This window comes from Grus americana, chromosome 20 (assembly GCF_028858705.1).
Source record: "Grus americana isolate bGruAme1 chromosome 20, bGruAme1.mat, whole genome shotgun sequence".
In the NCBI taxonomy this organism is placed as follows: domain Eukaryota; kingdom Metazoa; phylum Chordata; class Aves; order Gruiformes; family Gruidae; genus Grus; species Grus americana.
The window spans coordinates 5,767,887-5,786,127 of NC_072871.1; the positions used below are offsets into that span (position 1 = coordinate 5,767,887).

Consider the following 18,241-nt stretch of genomic DNA (forward strand, 5'->3'; position numbering starts at 1 on the left):
GGGCGGGATGCAGCCATGGCGGTGACAGCTGGGCCGTGCAATGGCGCAGGTTCTTCTCCCCCACAACATGGAGCTGCAGTGGGCAGCACTGGTGGAAAAACTGCAGCCCCTTAACCCTCTCTCTGCTCAGTGGAGGGTTTGGATTTAAAAAAAGACACATATGCGTGCACACATGCACATAGAAATGTAATATATACACATATACATGGTGCATTATGTGTAAGGGGCATAAATTTACGTAGACAGATTGCTCTTCGTTTATGCTAACGGGGGTCAGGGTATGCCTAACCTCGAGAGCAGAAGGTGGTGGTGTTTGTAATGGCCTTTTGTTCTCAGAGGAGATCATTCTCCAGGCTGGGCCCCAGGAAAGGCTGGTCCCCAGTGCAGATGAACGCTGCCATTGCTGCCGGGGTTATGTGATGGCAGAGACATGAAGCTGTTGACCGTGGTCTTCATCCAAAAATTCCAGCTGGATTTAAAATATCTCTAAATCCCGAGGCTTTTGAGTATCTCAGAGATACGGCCCAGGATGTTGGACCAATTGTATGGGAAACTGGCTGAGGAAAGAAGCTGTAGACAAAAAAAATCTTAGTTCTATACACTTCATAAATGACTGAAGCACTCAGTATACAGAGGATCTGGTAATCTGGACTCCAGATCAGTGTTTGCAGTTACGGTTTTATGTGAGCTATTCTTTTTGCTTCCAGAAATCATTTATGAGGCCAAATAATAGGAGAACTGGCTCCTAAAAGAATCTCAATTCCTGAGTTATAGAAATATAACAAAATACTACAGATTTAGTGTTAGTGGTTCCCTGGGAAAGCAAAAAGAAATTAAAAAGAAAGAGAACCATAATCATAAATACCAATTTGGCTCATTCAAGCATTCAAAGCTAGTTACTGTTAACAATTGCCTTGGAAATACAGTCAGCAAGCATGTGAGATATAGGGGATGTTTTTATGGACATGGTGTGCTTGGGAAGGGGAGCAAGTCCCGTCTCCGTGCCAGGTGCTGAAATCAGAACATCACAAATTCTCAGGCATATGCTTGGGGATGGGGAAAGCTAGCACGTAATCTCGAGAAGGTGTGATGCTGACATTGTTATTTCTAAAGCACTGTAAACATAGTTTAGATAGTACTTTATCGATAAACAGGTATGTAAAGCAAAACTAGATAAAGGCAAGGCTCCTGCCTTGAACGCGTACCCTGTGTTCAGTTCACTGTAACACTGTTCTGTTGTTCAAACTCATGAATGTGTCACTGTGCTTTACTTAAGCGAAACCTCTTTTTTTTTTATACCCAGTTTTCCATGCCAGATCCCTCACTTAGTCCCAAGCTTGGAGCGGCACTGGGCAGGACCAGGCATCCCCAGGTAGCTGCACTGCTCACCCCGGTTACGCGCAGCAATAGGCAGCAGCCGACCAGGGCGCTCTGGCTGCACCCGCCTTTCCCCTCCTGCAAATTCAGCTGCGCCAGACAAAAGAACAGGTTGGAAATTGAGCCTGGCAATAAAGAGGGTTTAATTTCTTTTGTCTCAGTCCTGGCTTTTTTTTTTTTTTTTTCCCTGCCATTTGCACGCTTTTTCTCTCCCCTTAAGCGCAGAAGGGCCATGCCTCCGTCCCTCCACCAAGGGTTTATTCTGGAGGAAACAGTTTAAGTCGCCATCACATTTTACAGAGAAACATAGTTTATAAATACGACAGGGCCCGGCGCTACAAGGAAACATTTTATCAGAGAGCCCCAAACTGACGATTCAATTATTTTTCAATAAAACATCAGGGGAATGCGCAAACAGCTGCTCGCATCCTTCCACACAGCAAGTCAAACTTCAAGGGGAACAATAGCTGGCGAAAGGGGAGCCATCGCGGAGGCGGTGACAATGGGTTTCCTTACTCGGGGCTTTGTTTGATTTCCCCGTCTCAGTTTTGAACTCCCTCCGTCGGAGAAAGGCGAGGGGGTAGGACGGGGAGAGGGGGAAGCAGGCAGAGGGGAAGGAGGGTCAGTGGGAGTTAAAGCCTTTTGCAGCCTTTCTCTCCCATTCATGTGGTAATTGGGTGTCAAGCAGAGATCAGTAAGATGGAGCCCGGCCTCTGTGCCCGGGTTAAACTGCAGCAGAAAGAAAGCGGGAGCTGAACCGATGGAGGCCTGAATGTCATTAGGGCGGGAGGAAGCGCCTCTCCCCCAGGAGCCCTTCTGCCGGGGTGCTGGGCTGGGGGGGCCGCTTCCCATTCAGGGCATCCCTGAAAGCGGCCAGACAAAGCGAGAGGGCGTCGGAACAATGCCGCACCCCCGGCTCTACCTTCAATAGGGAGCTCTAAACAGGCGTTTAACCTTCAGAATAGCTGAAAGTGATACTCAAAGCTGAGGAGGTGGCCCGCCCGCCGCTGTTAGCCTCTTCCTGCGGCCGAGCCGGAGGCCACTTGGATGGCCAGAGGCCAGGAGGGATGCTCTGGCCACCATTGCTTCCTTGGCCCCGCTGGCACGGCGCTGGGGGTGTGCAGGGCTCTGTGCAGGTCGTGGGAGGTGTCACCTCCAGGGCAAGATCAGACCCCAAGTCCTGCTCAGGCTGGCAAGATGCTGGTGTCCCTGGGGAGGGCTGCTCAGCACCCTCGAGGATGGGGCTAGAGGAAGGCAGGGCCATACCGATGAGGGGGATGTTGCATAGCAGGGGTTGTATCCCACTTCACAAGCCTGGGATCATTTGGTGAGGGATCTGGGGAGATCTGAGCAACGATGCCCTCCCAAGCAGGGGGATGTCCTGGCCTCAGAGTCACCATCACCTGCGATTCCCGAGGTTGCCAGCCTGTACCGCACAACTCCAACCGCCCAACACTCTCCCAGAGCCTGGACTGGCATCATTTGTGTCTACAGGCAGGATTTTTAATTAACCAGGAGAAAAGAGGGTCAAACCCTGGGTTATTTTTGAAGGCTGGATTTGCCACTGAAATGGGCCAGGCTCAAAAAGAGCAGAGCAGGACCCGTCCCCAGCTCCCCCAGCCTCACCCTGCTGCACAGCCCAGCCATCCCGTGCTGTTCAGGAGCTAAGCAGCAAACAGCCCTGATGACATTTGCCTCCCTAGTGAGGCCTTTCTGCTTTAAGGAGGAAAGCTGCCATCCCTTCCCTCCGCACGAAGGATGACAAGAGACAGGCGTTTTCCACAGACCATCATTTTAGTGGAATCTCCTGCAACTCAGCCCCTTCAAACTGAGAGGGAGAAGCCATCCCTGGCCCTGCTCCTGGTTACACTGGAACTACTCAGGGGAATCGCATATTTCCATTTCTAAAGAGTGCACCAAAGGATAGGCCTCTCTTTAGTGCAGAATATTTCCCTGTCGCTGCTTAAAGGCAAAGCTAGCTCGCCAGCGCACGGAGGAGAGGGCAGCTGTCATTGTCTGGGAAGACTCCAGCACGTCAAGAGTGGCAGGAGGAGGCTGGAGAGATGCAGTGTTAAAGATTATCACAGACTTTTCCAGCAGCAGAAATTAATTTCACCCAGAAAGGTCCTGAGCAGCTTGCAAAGCCCCTGCCTGCATTTAGGCAAAAAACACTGCAATTTTGCACAGCAAGCTTGACCTGGCTGAGTTGGACCTAGAGGTGGAAAGAGATGCTGATCAGAGAGAAAGTCACAGCATTATTTTTCTTAATATTATTGTCACTGTCCAGGATGCAGGGTCTGGGAGAAGCAGCCATCTCCATGGTGAAAAGTACATTTGGTTTGTAAAGATCTTTGGCTTTGCTTAAATTAATAGGCTAATAATAACCCAGGAAAGGATTTTAATGTTTTCTTAACCTCATGCAAACAGCTTTTAAAGTATTTTAATTAAAAAAGAGTAATACCTCATACTTTATATATTGTACTTTTATCTATATGCAGCTGTTGAGCCAGACTTTAGCTTATTGATCAAAGGAGAGAGAGAAGTCTTGCAAGGTGTCTCTAATCATAGAAAGAGGATTCAATTAGCTTTTCCTTAAAATCGCACAAATAAAAATAGAATAAAAAAAAATCAGACTATGATTAAGCACTGGCTGCTTCTCTCCAAACACCTCTCTCCTGGAAGCATTTTGTCCCTGCATTGATCTGGGGCTCAGTACCACACTTGCACTCCTGGGATGAGAGTTTCAGGGACGCTTGCACCTAGGCTTCGTTTTTCTGGAGGAGCTGGAACTTTAAAAAGGCCCCAGGATTTCAACCCAAAGCTGACAGCCAGCGGAAAAACCCTAATTGGTGTAGCTGGGTTTTGCAGGGAGTCTCGAAGCATTGCCAAGTGCGACACAACCCTCCTCAGTAAGGACAAACACAGCCCAAATGGTGACTTGTCCCCAGCCACCAGATCTCCAGCGGGCACCAGAGATGCTACTTTTAACCCTTGCAATGCCACAGCGCTGTCAGCATCACCGGGCAGGGTGGCTCCTTATAGAGTAACTCACACCTTCACGGGGCTCCCTTCTCCCTGGGAAACCCCAGCACAGAGGCGTGCGTACGTGGTACGTGCGTGCCCCAGCCCTTTGGCACAGCACCACGCTCCATCGGTACCGCTGAGCTCTGCAGGTGCCCTCTACCAAAGGCCTGTGTATCACAGCCCCTCGTGCCATTTGCCAAGCTGTTTCCCAGTCATTCAGCACCCCCATCTCCCCAGAACAGGAGCTCTCACCTCGAGGGGGCCCCCATCCTGCTCCTCTCGCCTGCACCCTGCAACTATGACCTTCCTCCCCTTCGCAGCTGGCCAGGAATGCAGTGCGCAGGATGAGCTCCCTGCTGTGCTCCAGCCAGGTCCCAGCCCCTCGGTTGTGTCAGCACTGGCAAGGGCTAAATCCTGCTCCTTGCACAGGCCTCAGCTGTGCCTATAATCCCCATCCATCTCCAAAACTCAACAATACAAGCTGGTCTCCACTTGGATGGGCTTACTTGCAAATAAATAACAGCCATACTTCCACAAGCTTCCAAAGCTATTTGCATCTGCGTTTAACAGGCAGCAAGTGCCCTGAATGCAGAATTCACTTGGCTTTTTTAATCTAACCTGCTCTCAGACAGACAGAAACACAGCGCTGAGCCTTGCCCTTCAGCCCCTCTTCTTTCAGAGCAGCATTGTGTGCAGGGCAGCACAGCCATCTCCTCCAGGAAGGGAGAGCAGCGCTCCTGTATCCTTCAAACCGTCCATCTCCAGACAACAGCCCCCAGGGCTGACTTTGGGGGGGGTCAAGCCTTCACCAGTTCCCTTTAGCAGAGGGCTGGGTGAGGGCGGGTGGTTCAGGTTGCTGCCCACCACCCGTCTGGCACAACGAGGTGACCTTAGTGCTGCTGAAGTCCCTGCCAGGCACCTCCCGAGCAGAGGGGAATGCCAGTGCCTGGGAATGCCGCTGGCCTCACACTGGTCTGTACCTGAAATTTCCTCTCCACCTCAGACAGGGTCTGACCTGTCCCCTGCATGGGTTAACCCCTCCTGCTCCCAACGCCCTGTGCCCCCCACTGCTTGCCAGGGCTCTGAGCCCCCTGGGGGGGCTGCAAGACCCCAGGGGAGCCCCTAAATAGGTCCCCCCCCGAGGTGAGATGTTTGCCAAGCCCAGCCCGCCCTCCACCGGTGGCTGCGAGAGGAACAGCGTCCGAAAGTGGGACCGGAGCATCTGCGGAGGCAGCAGCCATCACTGCACACCCTGCACCAGCCCCCTGAGGCCGGGGGACATCCCCAGGGCCCTAAATATGACCCCTGCAGGCAAAGCCACCTTGTTTGAAGGCTGAACCCCACAGGCACTGCAGGACTGTGGGGACAAGACCTGTTTTCCACCAAGCTGGGGGGGGTGCTTTGGGACAGAGGCTGCCCCAGAAGCAGTGTCGGACCATGCTGCTCTGCCACCCCGTGCTCCCCCCGTCCTCACCTGGCCCCACCTGGAGCTGGCTGCAGAGAGGGCCAGCTGCAGCTCCGAGCTGGGCCTTGCCTAGAGTCACTGCGTCCAGGGGACTGAATAAGCTAAAAGCTTTAATTCTAGTTTGAGATGCTGGAGAAGCCATCAATTTGAGCATGCCTGAAGGTGCATATGGTACATAATGGATGCAAATTTCCAGCACTTTTCCCATGGTGCATCTTGCCAGGCAACACACTCCACCCAGGCTCATGCAAGACATTTCTCCCTGTACCTGCATACCAAGGAGGAGCTGGTTTCTCCTGTCCCCAAGGTTGGATGTAGAGGGTCTAAAAGACGGTTCTGGCAGTAAGGGAAGGGGAATGGGTACCGAAAAACAGGTCTGCAAGGGCAGAAATGAGCTGGGAGGTTAAGCACGGCCAAACATGGAGAGAGGAAGCAGCAGGAAGAGGAAAGAGGCAACAGGAGAGGGGTGGAGGAGCCAGATGTGCCAGGGTAAACAGGGAGAACTGGGCCAGGACCAACTGGGATGGCAATGCTGAGAACAGGACCAGGAGAAAGGGGGAGCGGGGATTCGGTGGAAGGGCCAGGGGAGGGTCTCATCAAGAGGTTGTTTTCACAGTCATCAAACCCAGCAGCAAGGGGCTTGCTTCCCCCTGCTCCGAGATGAGCTGAAGTCTGCACAGGGAGGTCATGCTCTGGAGTGGCAGTTCCTAGTTCCCAAACTGGCACATTCCCCTGCCTCCCCACACACAGCAGGACTGCGCAAGGAACAGGTAGGAAACTCCAGCATAGCCCATACTCGCATTTAATTGTAAGGACAGGACAGACTGGGGCAGGCAGGTACGTTGGTGTGGAAGCACAGCTAGAAGAGCAGACACACCCTGCCCTCACAAAAGACAGACGTCATTTTAAGGAGTAACCCTGCTAAAAGCATAAAAACAAATCATAAAAAAAGAAGAAGAATAACCCCCAATCCAGAGTTTCCTCTGGAACAGACGTTTCTGCATGGTCTCCAAGGACTGGAATCAGACATTGCTGCTAAGGCTGTTTCACATCAGACACATCGCGGGGAATTCACATAGCACAAGTCAGGTGTTTAACATGGACATTTCAGTTCAGGGCCTGTCTGCTGCAGTGGAGACAGGGAGCGCTCTTGTGGGAAGAGATGCAGAGCATGTGAAGTTAGGCTCTCACAGAGACCACCCTCCTGAGGACTTTCTCTCCCCTAGGCAAGTTGCCTCCCACGTTCAGGGCACAGACATTGCAGCAGGAAAGCCCTGAGAGCATCATTCCCACTCTACCACCTGCTTTATGCAAGGAAGAAGGTGCATGAAACAAGGCTGCATCCACAAAACGTAGAAGTAAGAGACCCAGAGAAGTGTCCACAAGATAGCGGGGTTTGCTCATGTCCTTCACCATGGAGCAAGGCCACAAGGACATACATGGCTGCACCCACACTGGAAGAGGAGAATCAGTCCCAGACGAGCGTCCCATCTCCTTGCGAGAGAAAGGGCTCTCCGAGACAGGACAGGTCTGGGCTGCTCCTCCACCTACTGCACAAACCCAGGACACATTCAGAAGTACAGACAATAAATTAAGATTGAAAAAAAAAAAGTCAGCGTGTATAATATATATATATATAATATAATATAATGTGCGTGTGATTGTGAAAAATAGAAATGTCATCCCCAGGAGAGAGCAAGGCATGGCAGAAACACGTCCCTGTTCCTCTCCCGAACCCAGCACTACCCTGCTCCCCTGATTCACAGCAGAAACACAACACCAGCGGTCCATGCAGGGGGCAGGGCTTGCGCCTGGCACCCAGCTTCCCTCTGCCAGCAGGGGCCCTGTGCCAAGGAGGAGCTGGCTTCTTGGTGGAGGAGTGGGGAAAGAGCCCAGCACTGGTCCCTTCATGGCCTTCACAAGGAAGGGTTGCTGCAGGCAGGAAAAGGGAGGGAAAGACAGGAAAAGCAAAGTGGAATGGCAGGGGCACCCCATCCCTACTCAACTGGCCAGGGCACTGCCCCTCCTGTGGCACAGGACCACCACCGCTGTACCAAGTAGAAAATAAAGCCATAATGAGTCTATGCTTTGGTATGTAACCATCTCCCTCCCCTCGGTCCCCCATGTTCCCCCCAAACCATTATCTGTAAAACTCATCAAATAAAATCTCTAGCATGCCTTTATATCGCTCCTTGAACCTTTTCTTCCCCAGCGTCTGCCTTGCCCCTCTCTCCCCAGCAGGATTTGGGGAGGTGTCTTGCTTGAGTCCCACCAGTTACAGCTTCTGCTGTCCCGACTGGATCCTGCTGAATGCTGCCTCATCCAGCTGCAGGTAGCGGCCTTGCCTGGAGTCCAGGAAGTACAACCTGTCCTTCACCAGCGCAGGGTCAAAGCCCTGCTTCCGCAGCTCCATCTTCTGGAACTTGTAAGTGCCTGGAACGGGAAGAGAAGGAGGAATGAGGGGTCACCAGCTGCACATGCTCCCACTCCCACTGCACGCGTGCTGCCCCAGACCTAGCCTTGCACCCTAAACCACCAGAGGAACTGGCTAGGGGCTCCACGGAGCAGAGATGCTCCATGGGGCAGAGAGGCTCCATCCTGATCCTACTGCAGATCAGCCTCCGTTACCAGGTTTCTCCCCACCAGGCTCCTCCTCAGCTCCATGCCCAGTGCAAGTGCACATGCAGTGGCTCACTTGTCTTGGAGACTTCATGCAGGAACCGCAGGAAGACAGGCCGCGCGTACAGTGGAAGGGCCTTTTTCAGCTCGCTAGCAAAGCCTTCCAAGTCACAGGAGTTCTCCGGGTCAACAATGGCTGCCATTCCTGCCTTCCCTTCAATCCCTAAGAGGAAGAGAAGAAGGGAAAGCACTCAGACACACTGTCCATATAGCATCATCTCCCTCTGCCCCGCACTAGCAAGGCCTCTGGCACAGATCCCACTCTGTACTGAAGCGCTGGTGCATCCAGCTGTGTCACTGGCTGTGTCACTGGCTGTGTCACCACCCTGCAGCTAAGGCTACCAGCGACACCCTGCGGTCACGGTCACCTCCTCCCAGAGGAGGCACTTGCAGCCTGTCCAGAAAGGACGCAGGGTCCTTCCAAACCAGACCAAAGCTTGAGAGAGGGAGGGAACCCTCTGGTTCCTGCTAGGCACATGTCTGGTGGCCTCTTCCCAGCAAGCCCATGGGAAGCCTTGTTCCAGCCTCTTGCAAAAGGACACGTCAATCTGGACATGCAGGACATGGTCACATTCAAGTGCCAGAGGCCCGCCTGCCTCCCCTGATTATCCTCTTCCCTCTCAGCTACCTGGGATCTCCACCCCATAAACTACCACGTCCGTTAGGTTGAGGATGCGGCTCAGCGTCCCCTCCACCTCTGTGGTGGAAACGTTCTCCCCCTTCCAGCGGAACGTGTCCCCAGTGCGGTCCCGGAAGTACATGTAGCCATATTTGTCCATCACCAGGACATCCCCTACAGGAAAGTGAGGAATAGGCAAAAATTGAGGTGTCAGAGGGGTTAGAAGCAACCCTGCAGCATCTCAGGGCAGTGCCATTAGCCTGGGACAGCCCCCATGCCCACCCCGGAACCCTTCTCCTCCACTCTCAGTGGACAGAAGGGCCCTGTTTGCCTCACCTGTGAGATAGGCAGCATCCCCTTTTGTAAACACGTCCTTGGCAATTTTCTTGTTGGTGGCTGACTGATTCAGGTAGCCATCAAAGTGCTGCAAGGGGTTGCTCTTGACAATGCGGCCCACCAGCTGTCCCGGCTCCCCTGCATGGAGAAAAGGGGGTGAAGAAGGGAAGCAACCACCCGCACCCAAGAAAAAATGGTGTCTAGTGAGGTTGGTGGGGTTTTATTGAGCAGACTCAAACCTAGGTAAATTATCTTGAAGTACATCAGTAAAGATTCGCACAGGGTTGAGGAAACTTATCCCTGTGGTTGCTCTCACCTGGTTTGCAGCGGATACAGACACCATCCGGCCCCCGGATCAGGTCCATGGTGTCTTCATCCACCCGTACCAAGGCGATAGGGTACACACCTGGTAGGATCCTGCTGTTGAAGCCGCATGACCCAATCTAGGACAGAAAGAGCTGAGAGCCAAGGGTAGCAGGGACATCTCTCCTACCCCAAGCCTGCTGCCCATGCACATCCAGGATACCAGAGAGCTGGCACAGCACAACAACAGCCAAAACCCCTCCAGGTGGATGACAACCCATGCCAAGCCTCTTAGAGCAAGAAATCAGGAGCAAACAGCCTGACTGGGTTTCCAACCCTGCCCAGGCCAGTACTCCCTCTGGGACATGGGGGGGGATTGTGGAGCCTTACATTGTTGTCGAAATTTCCCAGGCTGCAGTTGCACTCGGTGGCCCCATAGAACTCGGCCACCTGGGCGATGCCAAAGCGGGCCATGAACTCCCGCCAGATGGAGGCACGCAGCCCGTTGCCCAGTGCCATGCGCACCCGGTGCTGCCGCTCCACCTCCTGGTATGGCTGGTTCAGCAGGTAGCGGCAGATCTCCCCGATGTACTGCACAATCTGGGAGGGATGGAGAGGAAAGATTCACCAGAACCCCTCCGCCAAGCCCCAGGGTGTTTGGGGTTTCTTCAGGGCAGGTAGGAATGGCACAACACGCCCAAAGTCCCCTAAAGAGGCTGCAGTAAAACCCAGGACCTAGCTCGTCCAGTGCCTGTTCCTCCCTGGTTAACCCACTCCTCCAGTCTGTGAAACCTATCTGAGACCTCCTGGCTAATGCTGGAGCATGGGAAGGGTTTGGACATGTGGAGTCACCACCCCAGGTGGGAAGGACACAGCCCCACCACCTTGGAAGATGGTTTGGGATGGACAGGCAAAACCAGTCCAGACCTCCCTCTCTTCCAGTGGCTGAGGTCTCCTCAGCATGGCACAGATCCCCAGGTTCCACTCCCCAGCCCTGGCTGGCCCATTGCCTCATGGCCTCACCGTGCAGTTGTATTTCACGCAGTCCTCCCAAAAGTGCGAGGCTGAGAACTTCTTGCGGATGATAATCGTCATGCCCTGCAGCAGGCACTGCCCGACCCCCACGATGTTCCCTGCGGAGAGGCAGCCAGGGGAGCCCTCAATCCCCAGACACCTCCAACCTGGCCCACTCAGGAAAGGCCTGGCAGGGCAAGGTGGAGGTCACATGCTGGCTCACCACAGATGGGTGTTCACCTAGCCAAAGCCCCCAGGACCGCAGGCACTGGGGAGGAGACGCATGGCAGCGAGATCTGGGGCAGCACTTTGCACCTAGATGTCCCAGCACGTCTCAGCCAGCCAGCCAGGCACCGCTTCCCCTTCCCCCTGACTTTCCACATGGAGCACCAATAAGGTGCAGCTATTCCAAAGCCAGGCTAGGAGCTGGGATAACCCACACACACACTCCCCACTCCAAAGGTCAGCCAGATCGATTCTTGGCTCCCAGAGAAAAAGTGGAAAGTCTCAGTCAGACACTGCCAGCAGCAGCCAGCTCCTCCTCAACATGGAGACTGCTGCTACATCAGCCTCCAGGCTGGGCTTGGCTGAGGGGAAGAGACAGTCCTGGCACGCAGAGCTCCGTATGGCACACGTTACCTGCAGCATGGTAGAGCGGGAGGCAGTCGTACATCACATCGTCGGGCCTCATGCGGAAACCGTAAAAAACTAAGCTGGACATGCGGAAGTACCTGGGGCAAAAGGGCGAAGGGACATGTCAGCAGCAGGGCCAGAGGTGCTGTGCTAGGACAGGGCAGAACTCAGCCCCGTCCTCCCCGAGCCCCTGCCTGCGGCCTTACCGGCAGTTCACCACAATGGCAGCCTTGGGCAGCCCTGTTGTGCCAGAGGTGTAGATGTAGAAGAGTTTATCTGGAGAGCAATGAGGACACAAGGTCACATACCCAGTTTAGGAGCTGGCTGAACCAGGAGAGGGGGATAAGTCAAATTTATACACTCTGCTTGTGCCAGTGGAGCCAAAACTTTATGTGACAGCACCAAGAACGTGCTGGGTTCATCCCTGGCAGATCAGGTCTGTTGGACACATGGAGGGCACCACGAAATACTGCTCCACACAGTATTCACATAGCTTCAGACACCAGAGTAAGACCCATCCCAAACACCCCAGACCTTGCTGCAGATGTTTGCCATTGGCACTCCGAGCAGATGTTCTTGCCAGTGTTGTAACCGGCTGATCCACAGAAATACCACCGCGAGTTTGGCTCCCAAGAGCTGACCACGTACCAAGAAAGCCCTTATCAGGGGGGGTTGGCTGGTGCCGCTGGGCCGTCTGCAGGAGGGGGTCCAGGTGTTTCGCACCAGGAAGTGCGGACTCAGAGCTTGCTTCCCCGGACCAGAACAGATGGATAGATTTCTCCAGGGAGGGCTGCACTTCCTGCATTGCTGAGAAAGTAAAGAGGGGAGATGGAGAAAGACTCAGGGTCATTACAGCACAAAGACCTCCTGCCGTCCCAGACACTCCTCAGGGAGACACTGCCCCAGGTAGCAGTACCCTCGCTGTGCTCGGCAAAGTCCCGGAAGGGCTGACAACCATCCCAGGAGGATGTCGTTCCCATGATTAACAGTTGCTGGGGCCACAGCCCAGGCCTCTTCACGGACTAGAAGATCCTGTTCTCCACCTCTCCCCAGCCAAAACCTCTTTGGTGCCAAGAGGTCTGTTGACACTATCAACCTCAGAGGTGTGGGCTGAAACACACAAGGAGCTGGAGCTGAGGTGCTGCAGGGATGTGGCTAACAGCCACAGAGAGCAAGGGGAGGCTTGTCCCATGCAGCGGGGCAGGCCTAGCCCAGCCCAGGACTCCATGCAGGGGATGGACCCAAGAGGCATAAGGATCCTCACACCCAGACTGTTTGGGAGCCAGACAGCACTGAACTCCAGATCCTGCCCAGTGTCCAAAGGCAGCAACAAGAAAAAAAAAAAGAAAAAAGAAAAAAGATCCAATTCCCGGATAATTTAACTGTCCGCTCTCTTCTGGATCCCTGCTATGTGGTGGGCAGGAAAGGAACACTAAATCCATAGACTAGACATACCCCTGACACATGCCCCTCACCTTCCATCATCTCCACCCCAAAAACCACAGCCTTGGAGTTGGAGATGGTGATGCAGTGCAGCAAGGCCTCCATGCGCAGGTGGGAATTCACAAGGGCGGTCTCCACCCCAATCTTGGCCAAGCCGAGCCACAGCCCCACGTACTGATTGCGGGACTCCATGAAAAGAGCCACCACGTCACCAGAGCGGAAGCCTTGGCTGTAGAAGAAATTGGCCACTTGGTTGGAGTACTCATCCAGCTGCCGGAAGGTCCAGCTCTCGCCCGTGCCTTGGAAGATCAGCGCTGTCTTCTCTGGATACTTGCTCGCAGTCTTCTGGAAGATCTTGGCAATTGTGTTCTTCTCCCTCACGTGCCTCCATACTTGCCACTTCACCCGCAAGAGGACCAGCCCCGTGCTGCCAAAGGAAGGGGAGCGAGAGGGCAGCTGCTCAGTGACCCCTGCAAAACCACTTCTTCCAGCAAAGCAAGCACAGCACGAGGACCTTTCTAGGATCTGTAACAGTCCATCACTGCTCCAGGCCCTACTCTAGGTCAGCAGCAGCTCTGGGTGCTTCCCTGAGCAGTGTGGACATAGGCAGAGCTCATCTGTAAAGATGCTTATAGCCAGGAACTGATGGAGGCCAGGGAGAAATGTGTTTTGGAAGGCTGCAGACAGGGATGTCCCGGATCAAAGGGGCATCTTTGAGCCTCAGGTGCTCTCCAAGAGATGCCACCACTCCCTCCCCACAAATTCTTGCCAGGAGCTGGCACAGCCTGGTACCAGTTCAGAACCGACCCTGCACAGGCACCTGGTGCCACGCCAGCAGCTCTAGGGACAGGGTGAAGTACAAGGACAGCCACCGGACTTCAGAGCTCAGCTGAAATCTATCTTTCCTGTGAAAACTTTGCCCGAGAGTTTGGAGCCACCTGGGCGTGGCAGAAGGAGATCTCTTTCCACTTGGGCCGGGCACCAGCAGAAACCCAGGGCTGTGCAAGGGAGCTGGGGGCTATGCTCACACATACACTGGGGCAGAGCAGTGGGCCAGGGGGAGGGTGGATGGTTGGGCCATCCCAGCCAAGACACCTACGTGACGTCCCTTCGTATTGTCTTGATGAATATGAGGAAGAAGTCCCATCCACCGGATCCCAGGTAGAAGATGAAGAGAGCAGGGATGGCCTGGGCCCAGGACAGCTCCAGACTGACCCTGAAGAACAGCAGCAGTGCTGCAAAAGCAGCCAGACGCAGCATCGCGGCCTGGGGAGAGAGAAACCACGGCCATCAACCCACGCACACTGGACTTGGCGATAATGAATCCATGGGCGGGGGATGCGTTAGTAGTCCCCAATTTCCTGGATGAGGTCTCTGAGTCATTGCTCCTCCTGGCAGCAAGGACTTAACCTAGCAGCCCAGAGCTCCCACAGATGTAACTTTACTGGACCTTGGAGATGGCCTCCAATTAAGCCACCAGCACAGCACTGCTTAGTGCCAGCTGAGAGCAAGGCCATTCCTACCTGGGGAGCCACATCCTGCACACCAGCCAGGGGCATGGCCGTACCCCAGCAGCGTGAGATGCTGGATAAAGTCACTTCATGAATGTGGGAGCAGAGTCATGGCAGGAGACCTTGTACGGATGTTTGGCAGGCACCAGGGCGATGCCAGGCAGTGCTGCCTCAGCCCCTCACCCATCTCCAAATTCCTCCCTACCCCAAGGATCCTTCTGTCCCCATAACCCAGGTGTCCCTGTTCCCCAGCACCAGCTCTCCTGCATGCCTGACTTTGGGATGGCTAGCATGACTAGTGGGAGAGCGCAGCTTCACATGCTCCCCAACACAGCTCAGACAGGAACAGGGACAGGAAACTCAGTCCTCTGAGCTCTGCTCGTGTTTGCAAACCTTCATGTCAGTGGGCAGTTTCCTGGCCTGGCTCTGCTGGAGACACTGCCAGAGCCGGTCAGGGACAAGGCCAGGCGCAGGCATGCCCTGGCCAGGCTGGAGTGGGCAGAACAAGGGCTGTCACTACTGCCAGAAGTGCCTGGACTCCCGCCCCATGCCCTGTAGATGACAACTCAGTCTCTGGTACTTGTCCCCCAAAACCAGCACATTTGTCCCCATTCCAAACACCCTAGGTGTGACTCCAAGACTCACAGGGGCCTGCAATCTAGCAAAGGCTCTTTTCAGGTGGCAGCACTGGGCATAGGAAAGTGACACCAATGTGACCCCTGCAGCTCAAGGGCTCCTAGATAAAACTGGTCCTTCCTGGCATGGACGCAGGCTGAAGAGGAAGGAAACATTCATGTCATTTCCCTTTCCCTCTTGAAGGTGAATTCACTACTCTGGTAGCCCTGGGTGGGCTCTGCCACAACCAGTAGGGCTGGGAGCCGCACTTGCAGCTTTCCTTCTGCTCTGTGCAGCTCCCCCCAGGTCTGGGGTCCCTCTGTGGATTTGGTACGAGATGCTAGCAGACTGTGAGCCAAGGCAGCACCACGTGGTTGCTGTGCCCTGGCATGTCACGCAGGTTGTCTCACCTCTTAGCTGTGCCACTGGCAGCAGGAAGGAATGCACCAGAGCCTAGGACACTGCTCCTGGGAGGGAGCCTGGGGACATCCCCCCCTCCACAACCCCTGCCCAGAGATCCCCACTTATGCTAATGGTGTCTGAGCTCTCTCCACCGAACACCTCCCAGGCCTGAGGTCCCACAACACAGTCCCTCAGCCTTTTAGCAGAGCAGGACCCACTGCACTTTGCCTAGGAGCCTCTCTCTGCAGATAAACAAGGCAACTCTTAGATCACCATCAAACTACTATGCCTCAGCCAAGACCTGGGCCCTTCATTACACGCTCTCATCAAACAGACAGACATGCAGAGCCAGTGGTGGGAGAGCCACGCTCTGTGTGGGCAGCAAGGCACTTAATCTCCCACTTGAAGGCAAGACGGGCCCAGACAGGCCTCTGTTATCCTCTGCTCACATCTCTGCCTCACACCAGCATGCCTGGTGCCTCCCGCTGAGAGATAACCAGTGAGAGATTACCAAAAGATAACCAGTGCACTACTGCCAGAGACCTCCAGCCCTGCTGTTAAGGATTCAGGTCTTGTCTAGCTGCATCAGCACAGAGAAAATTAAGACCTGCCTGTAACTCCACAGCCAGCGGGTACGAAGGCAAACCACAGGGATCCATCACCCAGGGGCACAAGAGACCCGAGAAGAGCTGGAGAGAGGGACCAGCCTGGGAAGCAGGTCACAGGGGAGATGACAAGCAGGTGACCAGGCTCCATGAAGCCCCAGCACTAATGGTAAAGCTCCAGGGGCCAGGAGATCCCCAAAGGCATCTCCCCAGCACGAGCAGCTGGGGAGGCACCCATCCCTCCCACTTGGGTCTGGGCAGGGTGACAGGGATGAGCCCACCGGCCTCGGAGAAGGATGAGGAGGGTGAAATGGGGAGTCAGCATCCCCCTGTTTCACCCTCCCCATCCTTCCCTGGGGCCGCTGGGCTCATCTCCTGCAGCAAGGGCAAGCAGCACAGCCCCAGCCCCATCTGAGGCGGCAGAAGGACCGGGAGACCCATCACGGCCTCACACCGGAGGTGCAGCCGGGACCCTCCTCCCTTAACCCCGGCCAGGCCCAGGAACCGCCCGGGAAGAGCCGATATCCGCGGGGGGAGCCGCGCAGCTCGCTGAGGAAGGAGGCCTGCGGCGCCTTATGAGAAGACCGGGGAAGGGCTGAGGGGCCCCGGTACCGCCTGCAGGGCCCCAGCACCTCAATGAAGACACCGCGGGGCTGAGGGACCCCGGTACCGCCCGCAGGGCCGCGGCGCCTCATGAGGAGACCGTGGGCCGCGGCGGCCCCACCCGGCCGGCCGCTGAGAGGCAGCGTGGCCGCCGCGGCTAGGCAGAGCGGCGCCGGGAGGTCACGGAAGGGGAGGACGGTTCCGCGCTCTTACCGGGCTCCGGCGCGTCCGCTGCGGCCCGGCCACCTGCACCGGGAGCGGGGCCGGGAGCGGGAGCGGGGCCCGCCCGCCGCTGCGGTACGGGGCGGAGCGCACAGCACGGCCCGCCGGGAGTTGTAGGCCCGCCCGGCGCCACCGGTCCGGCCCCGCGGCGGCGGGTGCGATCCCGGGCAACGGCGGAGCTCAGGGAGGGGCGGGGCGCGGGGCGGTGCGGCGGGAAGAGGCGGTGAGGGCGGCGGGGCAAAGCGAGGGCTCTGTGGCGCAATGGATAGCGCATTGGACTTCTAGCGTGGTGACGGGAGTCATTCAAAGGTTGTGGGTTCGAGTCCCACCAGAGTCGCATTTTGCCGCCGGGGCACAGGCGATCGCTTTCGGGGTTCCGCGACCGCAACGGGCCGGGGGGAGCCGCCACCCCCGGCCGCTGCCGCCGCGCAGGAGCTCCGCTGCCCTTGCGGTGGGGGGAGCCCCGTTTTCGGAGTGGGGCCGGGTGCGGTACGGGGAACGAGGGGCAGACCCACGCAGGGAACGGAGCTCCGGGACACGGCCCTCCCCTGGGGGTTAATAAACGTGTATCGATCCCAGCGGGTCTGTGCGTGGTTCAGCAGCAGCATCACCTCCTACTGTAGTCATTGTTATCCCACGCACAGGCATGGATCACTGGTGGTGAAGCTGCCACGTGTCCACAGCAAATACGTTCCCCCCCAAAAAAAAAAAAGCATTTTCACATGGCTTGTGTCTGACCTGCCAAAATCACCCCTGCTCCCCCCCTGCCACTGCTGCCTGCCTTATCAGACTCAACAAGCGACGGCTGCGGCGAACAGGAGCTGCGGTGGCCGTTACGCGATCTGGCTGAGCAGATGCAGTTTAAAATTACATTACGTGCCATTTCTGTAGCGCTGGCACCAGCTCACCAAGCAATACACGGCTGCGCAAAGGCGGCACAACCGCCACCGGCAGCCTGAGTGTTATATGGCCACGCTAAATAACCCAAACTGCAGCAAAACCCTCTCTCACAACCATTATTTCCCACATTTCCTTGACTGCTGCTCATGGCTCCTGGAAGCAGCAAATCTTTGCTTCCCTTTGGTTTAACCGCCCCAAAGCTCTGACATGTTTCTGATGCAGAAAAGCATATTTCTGGGTCATTTTAGGGCCAAACGCTTCTTTCATCTTGACCACTGCAATAGGACAAACCCCACTCTGTGTGTTTTACGGCAGCTGAAGGATGTATTTATATGACATCCTTTATTATCAGCTTGAAATAACTCTGGAAGCCAAGGGGAGGCGTGAGCCCAGTTTGGGAGAAAAACCCAAATTCTGGCTGATGGAAGGCAGGGTGGAGGGAGAAGTTGAAGCAGGGAGTCAGGGGAAGGTGGAAGGAAGCCAGTCCCTC

General features: G+C 55.5%; 1 protein-coding gene and 1 non-coding gene across 2 annotated transcripts; one reads left to right on the plus strand and one right to left on the minus strand.

The window, feature by feature from the left end:
• Positions 1-1,516: 1,516 nt before the first annotated feature.
• SLC27A4 (solute carrier family 27 member 4) lies at positions 1,517-17,015 on the minus strand. The gene is made up of 13 exons (XM_054848951.1): positions 16,843-17,015; positions 13,993-14,159; positions 12,926-13,320; positions 12,099-12,257; positions 11,657-11,726; positions 11,457-11,548; positions 10,827-10,936; positions 10,194-10,403; positions 9,817-9,943; positions 9,501-9,638; positions 9,174-9,338; positions 8,562-8,708; positions 1,517-8,299 (listed from the first exon to the last, which is right to left on the minus strand). The coding sequence occupies exons 2-13, from the start codon at positions 14,151-14,153 to the stop codon at positions 8,142-8,144; spliced, it is 1,932 nt and encodes a 643-aa protein (XP_054704926.1). The 5' UTR covers positions 14,154-14,159; positions 16,843-17,015; the 3' UTR covers positions 1,517-8,141.
• Positions 17,016-17,098: 83 nt separating this feature from the next.
• On the plus strand, positions 17,099-17,188 carry TRNAR-UCU (transfer RNA arginine (anticodon UCU)). The gene is given in 2 exon segments: positions 17,099-17,135; positions 17,153-17,188. It is a non-coding gene; the product is annotated as a tRNA-Arg (tRNA).
• Positions 17,189-18,241: the final 1,053 nt, after the last annotated feature.

What these genes read in the sequence shown, in the direction of transcription:
- SLC27A4 (XM_054848951.1), bottom strand. Translation starts at nt 14,153, where the DNA reads ATGCTGCGTCTGGCTGCTTTTGCAGCACTGCTGCTGTTCTTCAGGGTC. An exon ending in GCCATTGTGGTGAACTGCCG is followed by an intron (nt 11,549 to 11,656) that starts GTAAGGCCGCAG and finishes CTTTTGCCCCAG; the next exon opens with GTACTTCCGCATGTCCAGCT. An exon ending in CTGTATCCGCTGCAAACCAG is followed by an intron (nt 9,639 to 9,816) that starts GTGAGAGCAACC and finishes TTCTCCATGCAG; the next exon opens with GGGAGCCGGGACAGCTGGTG.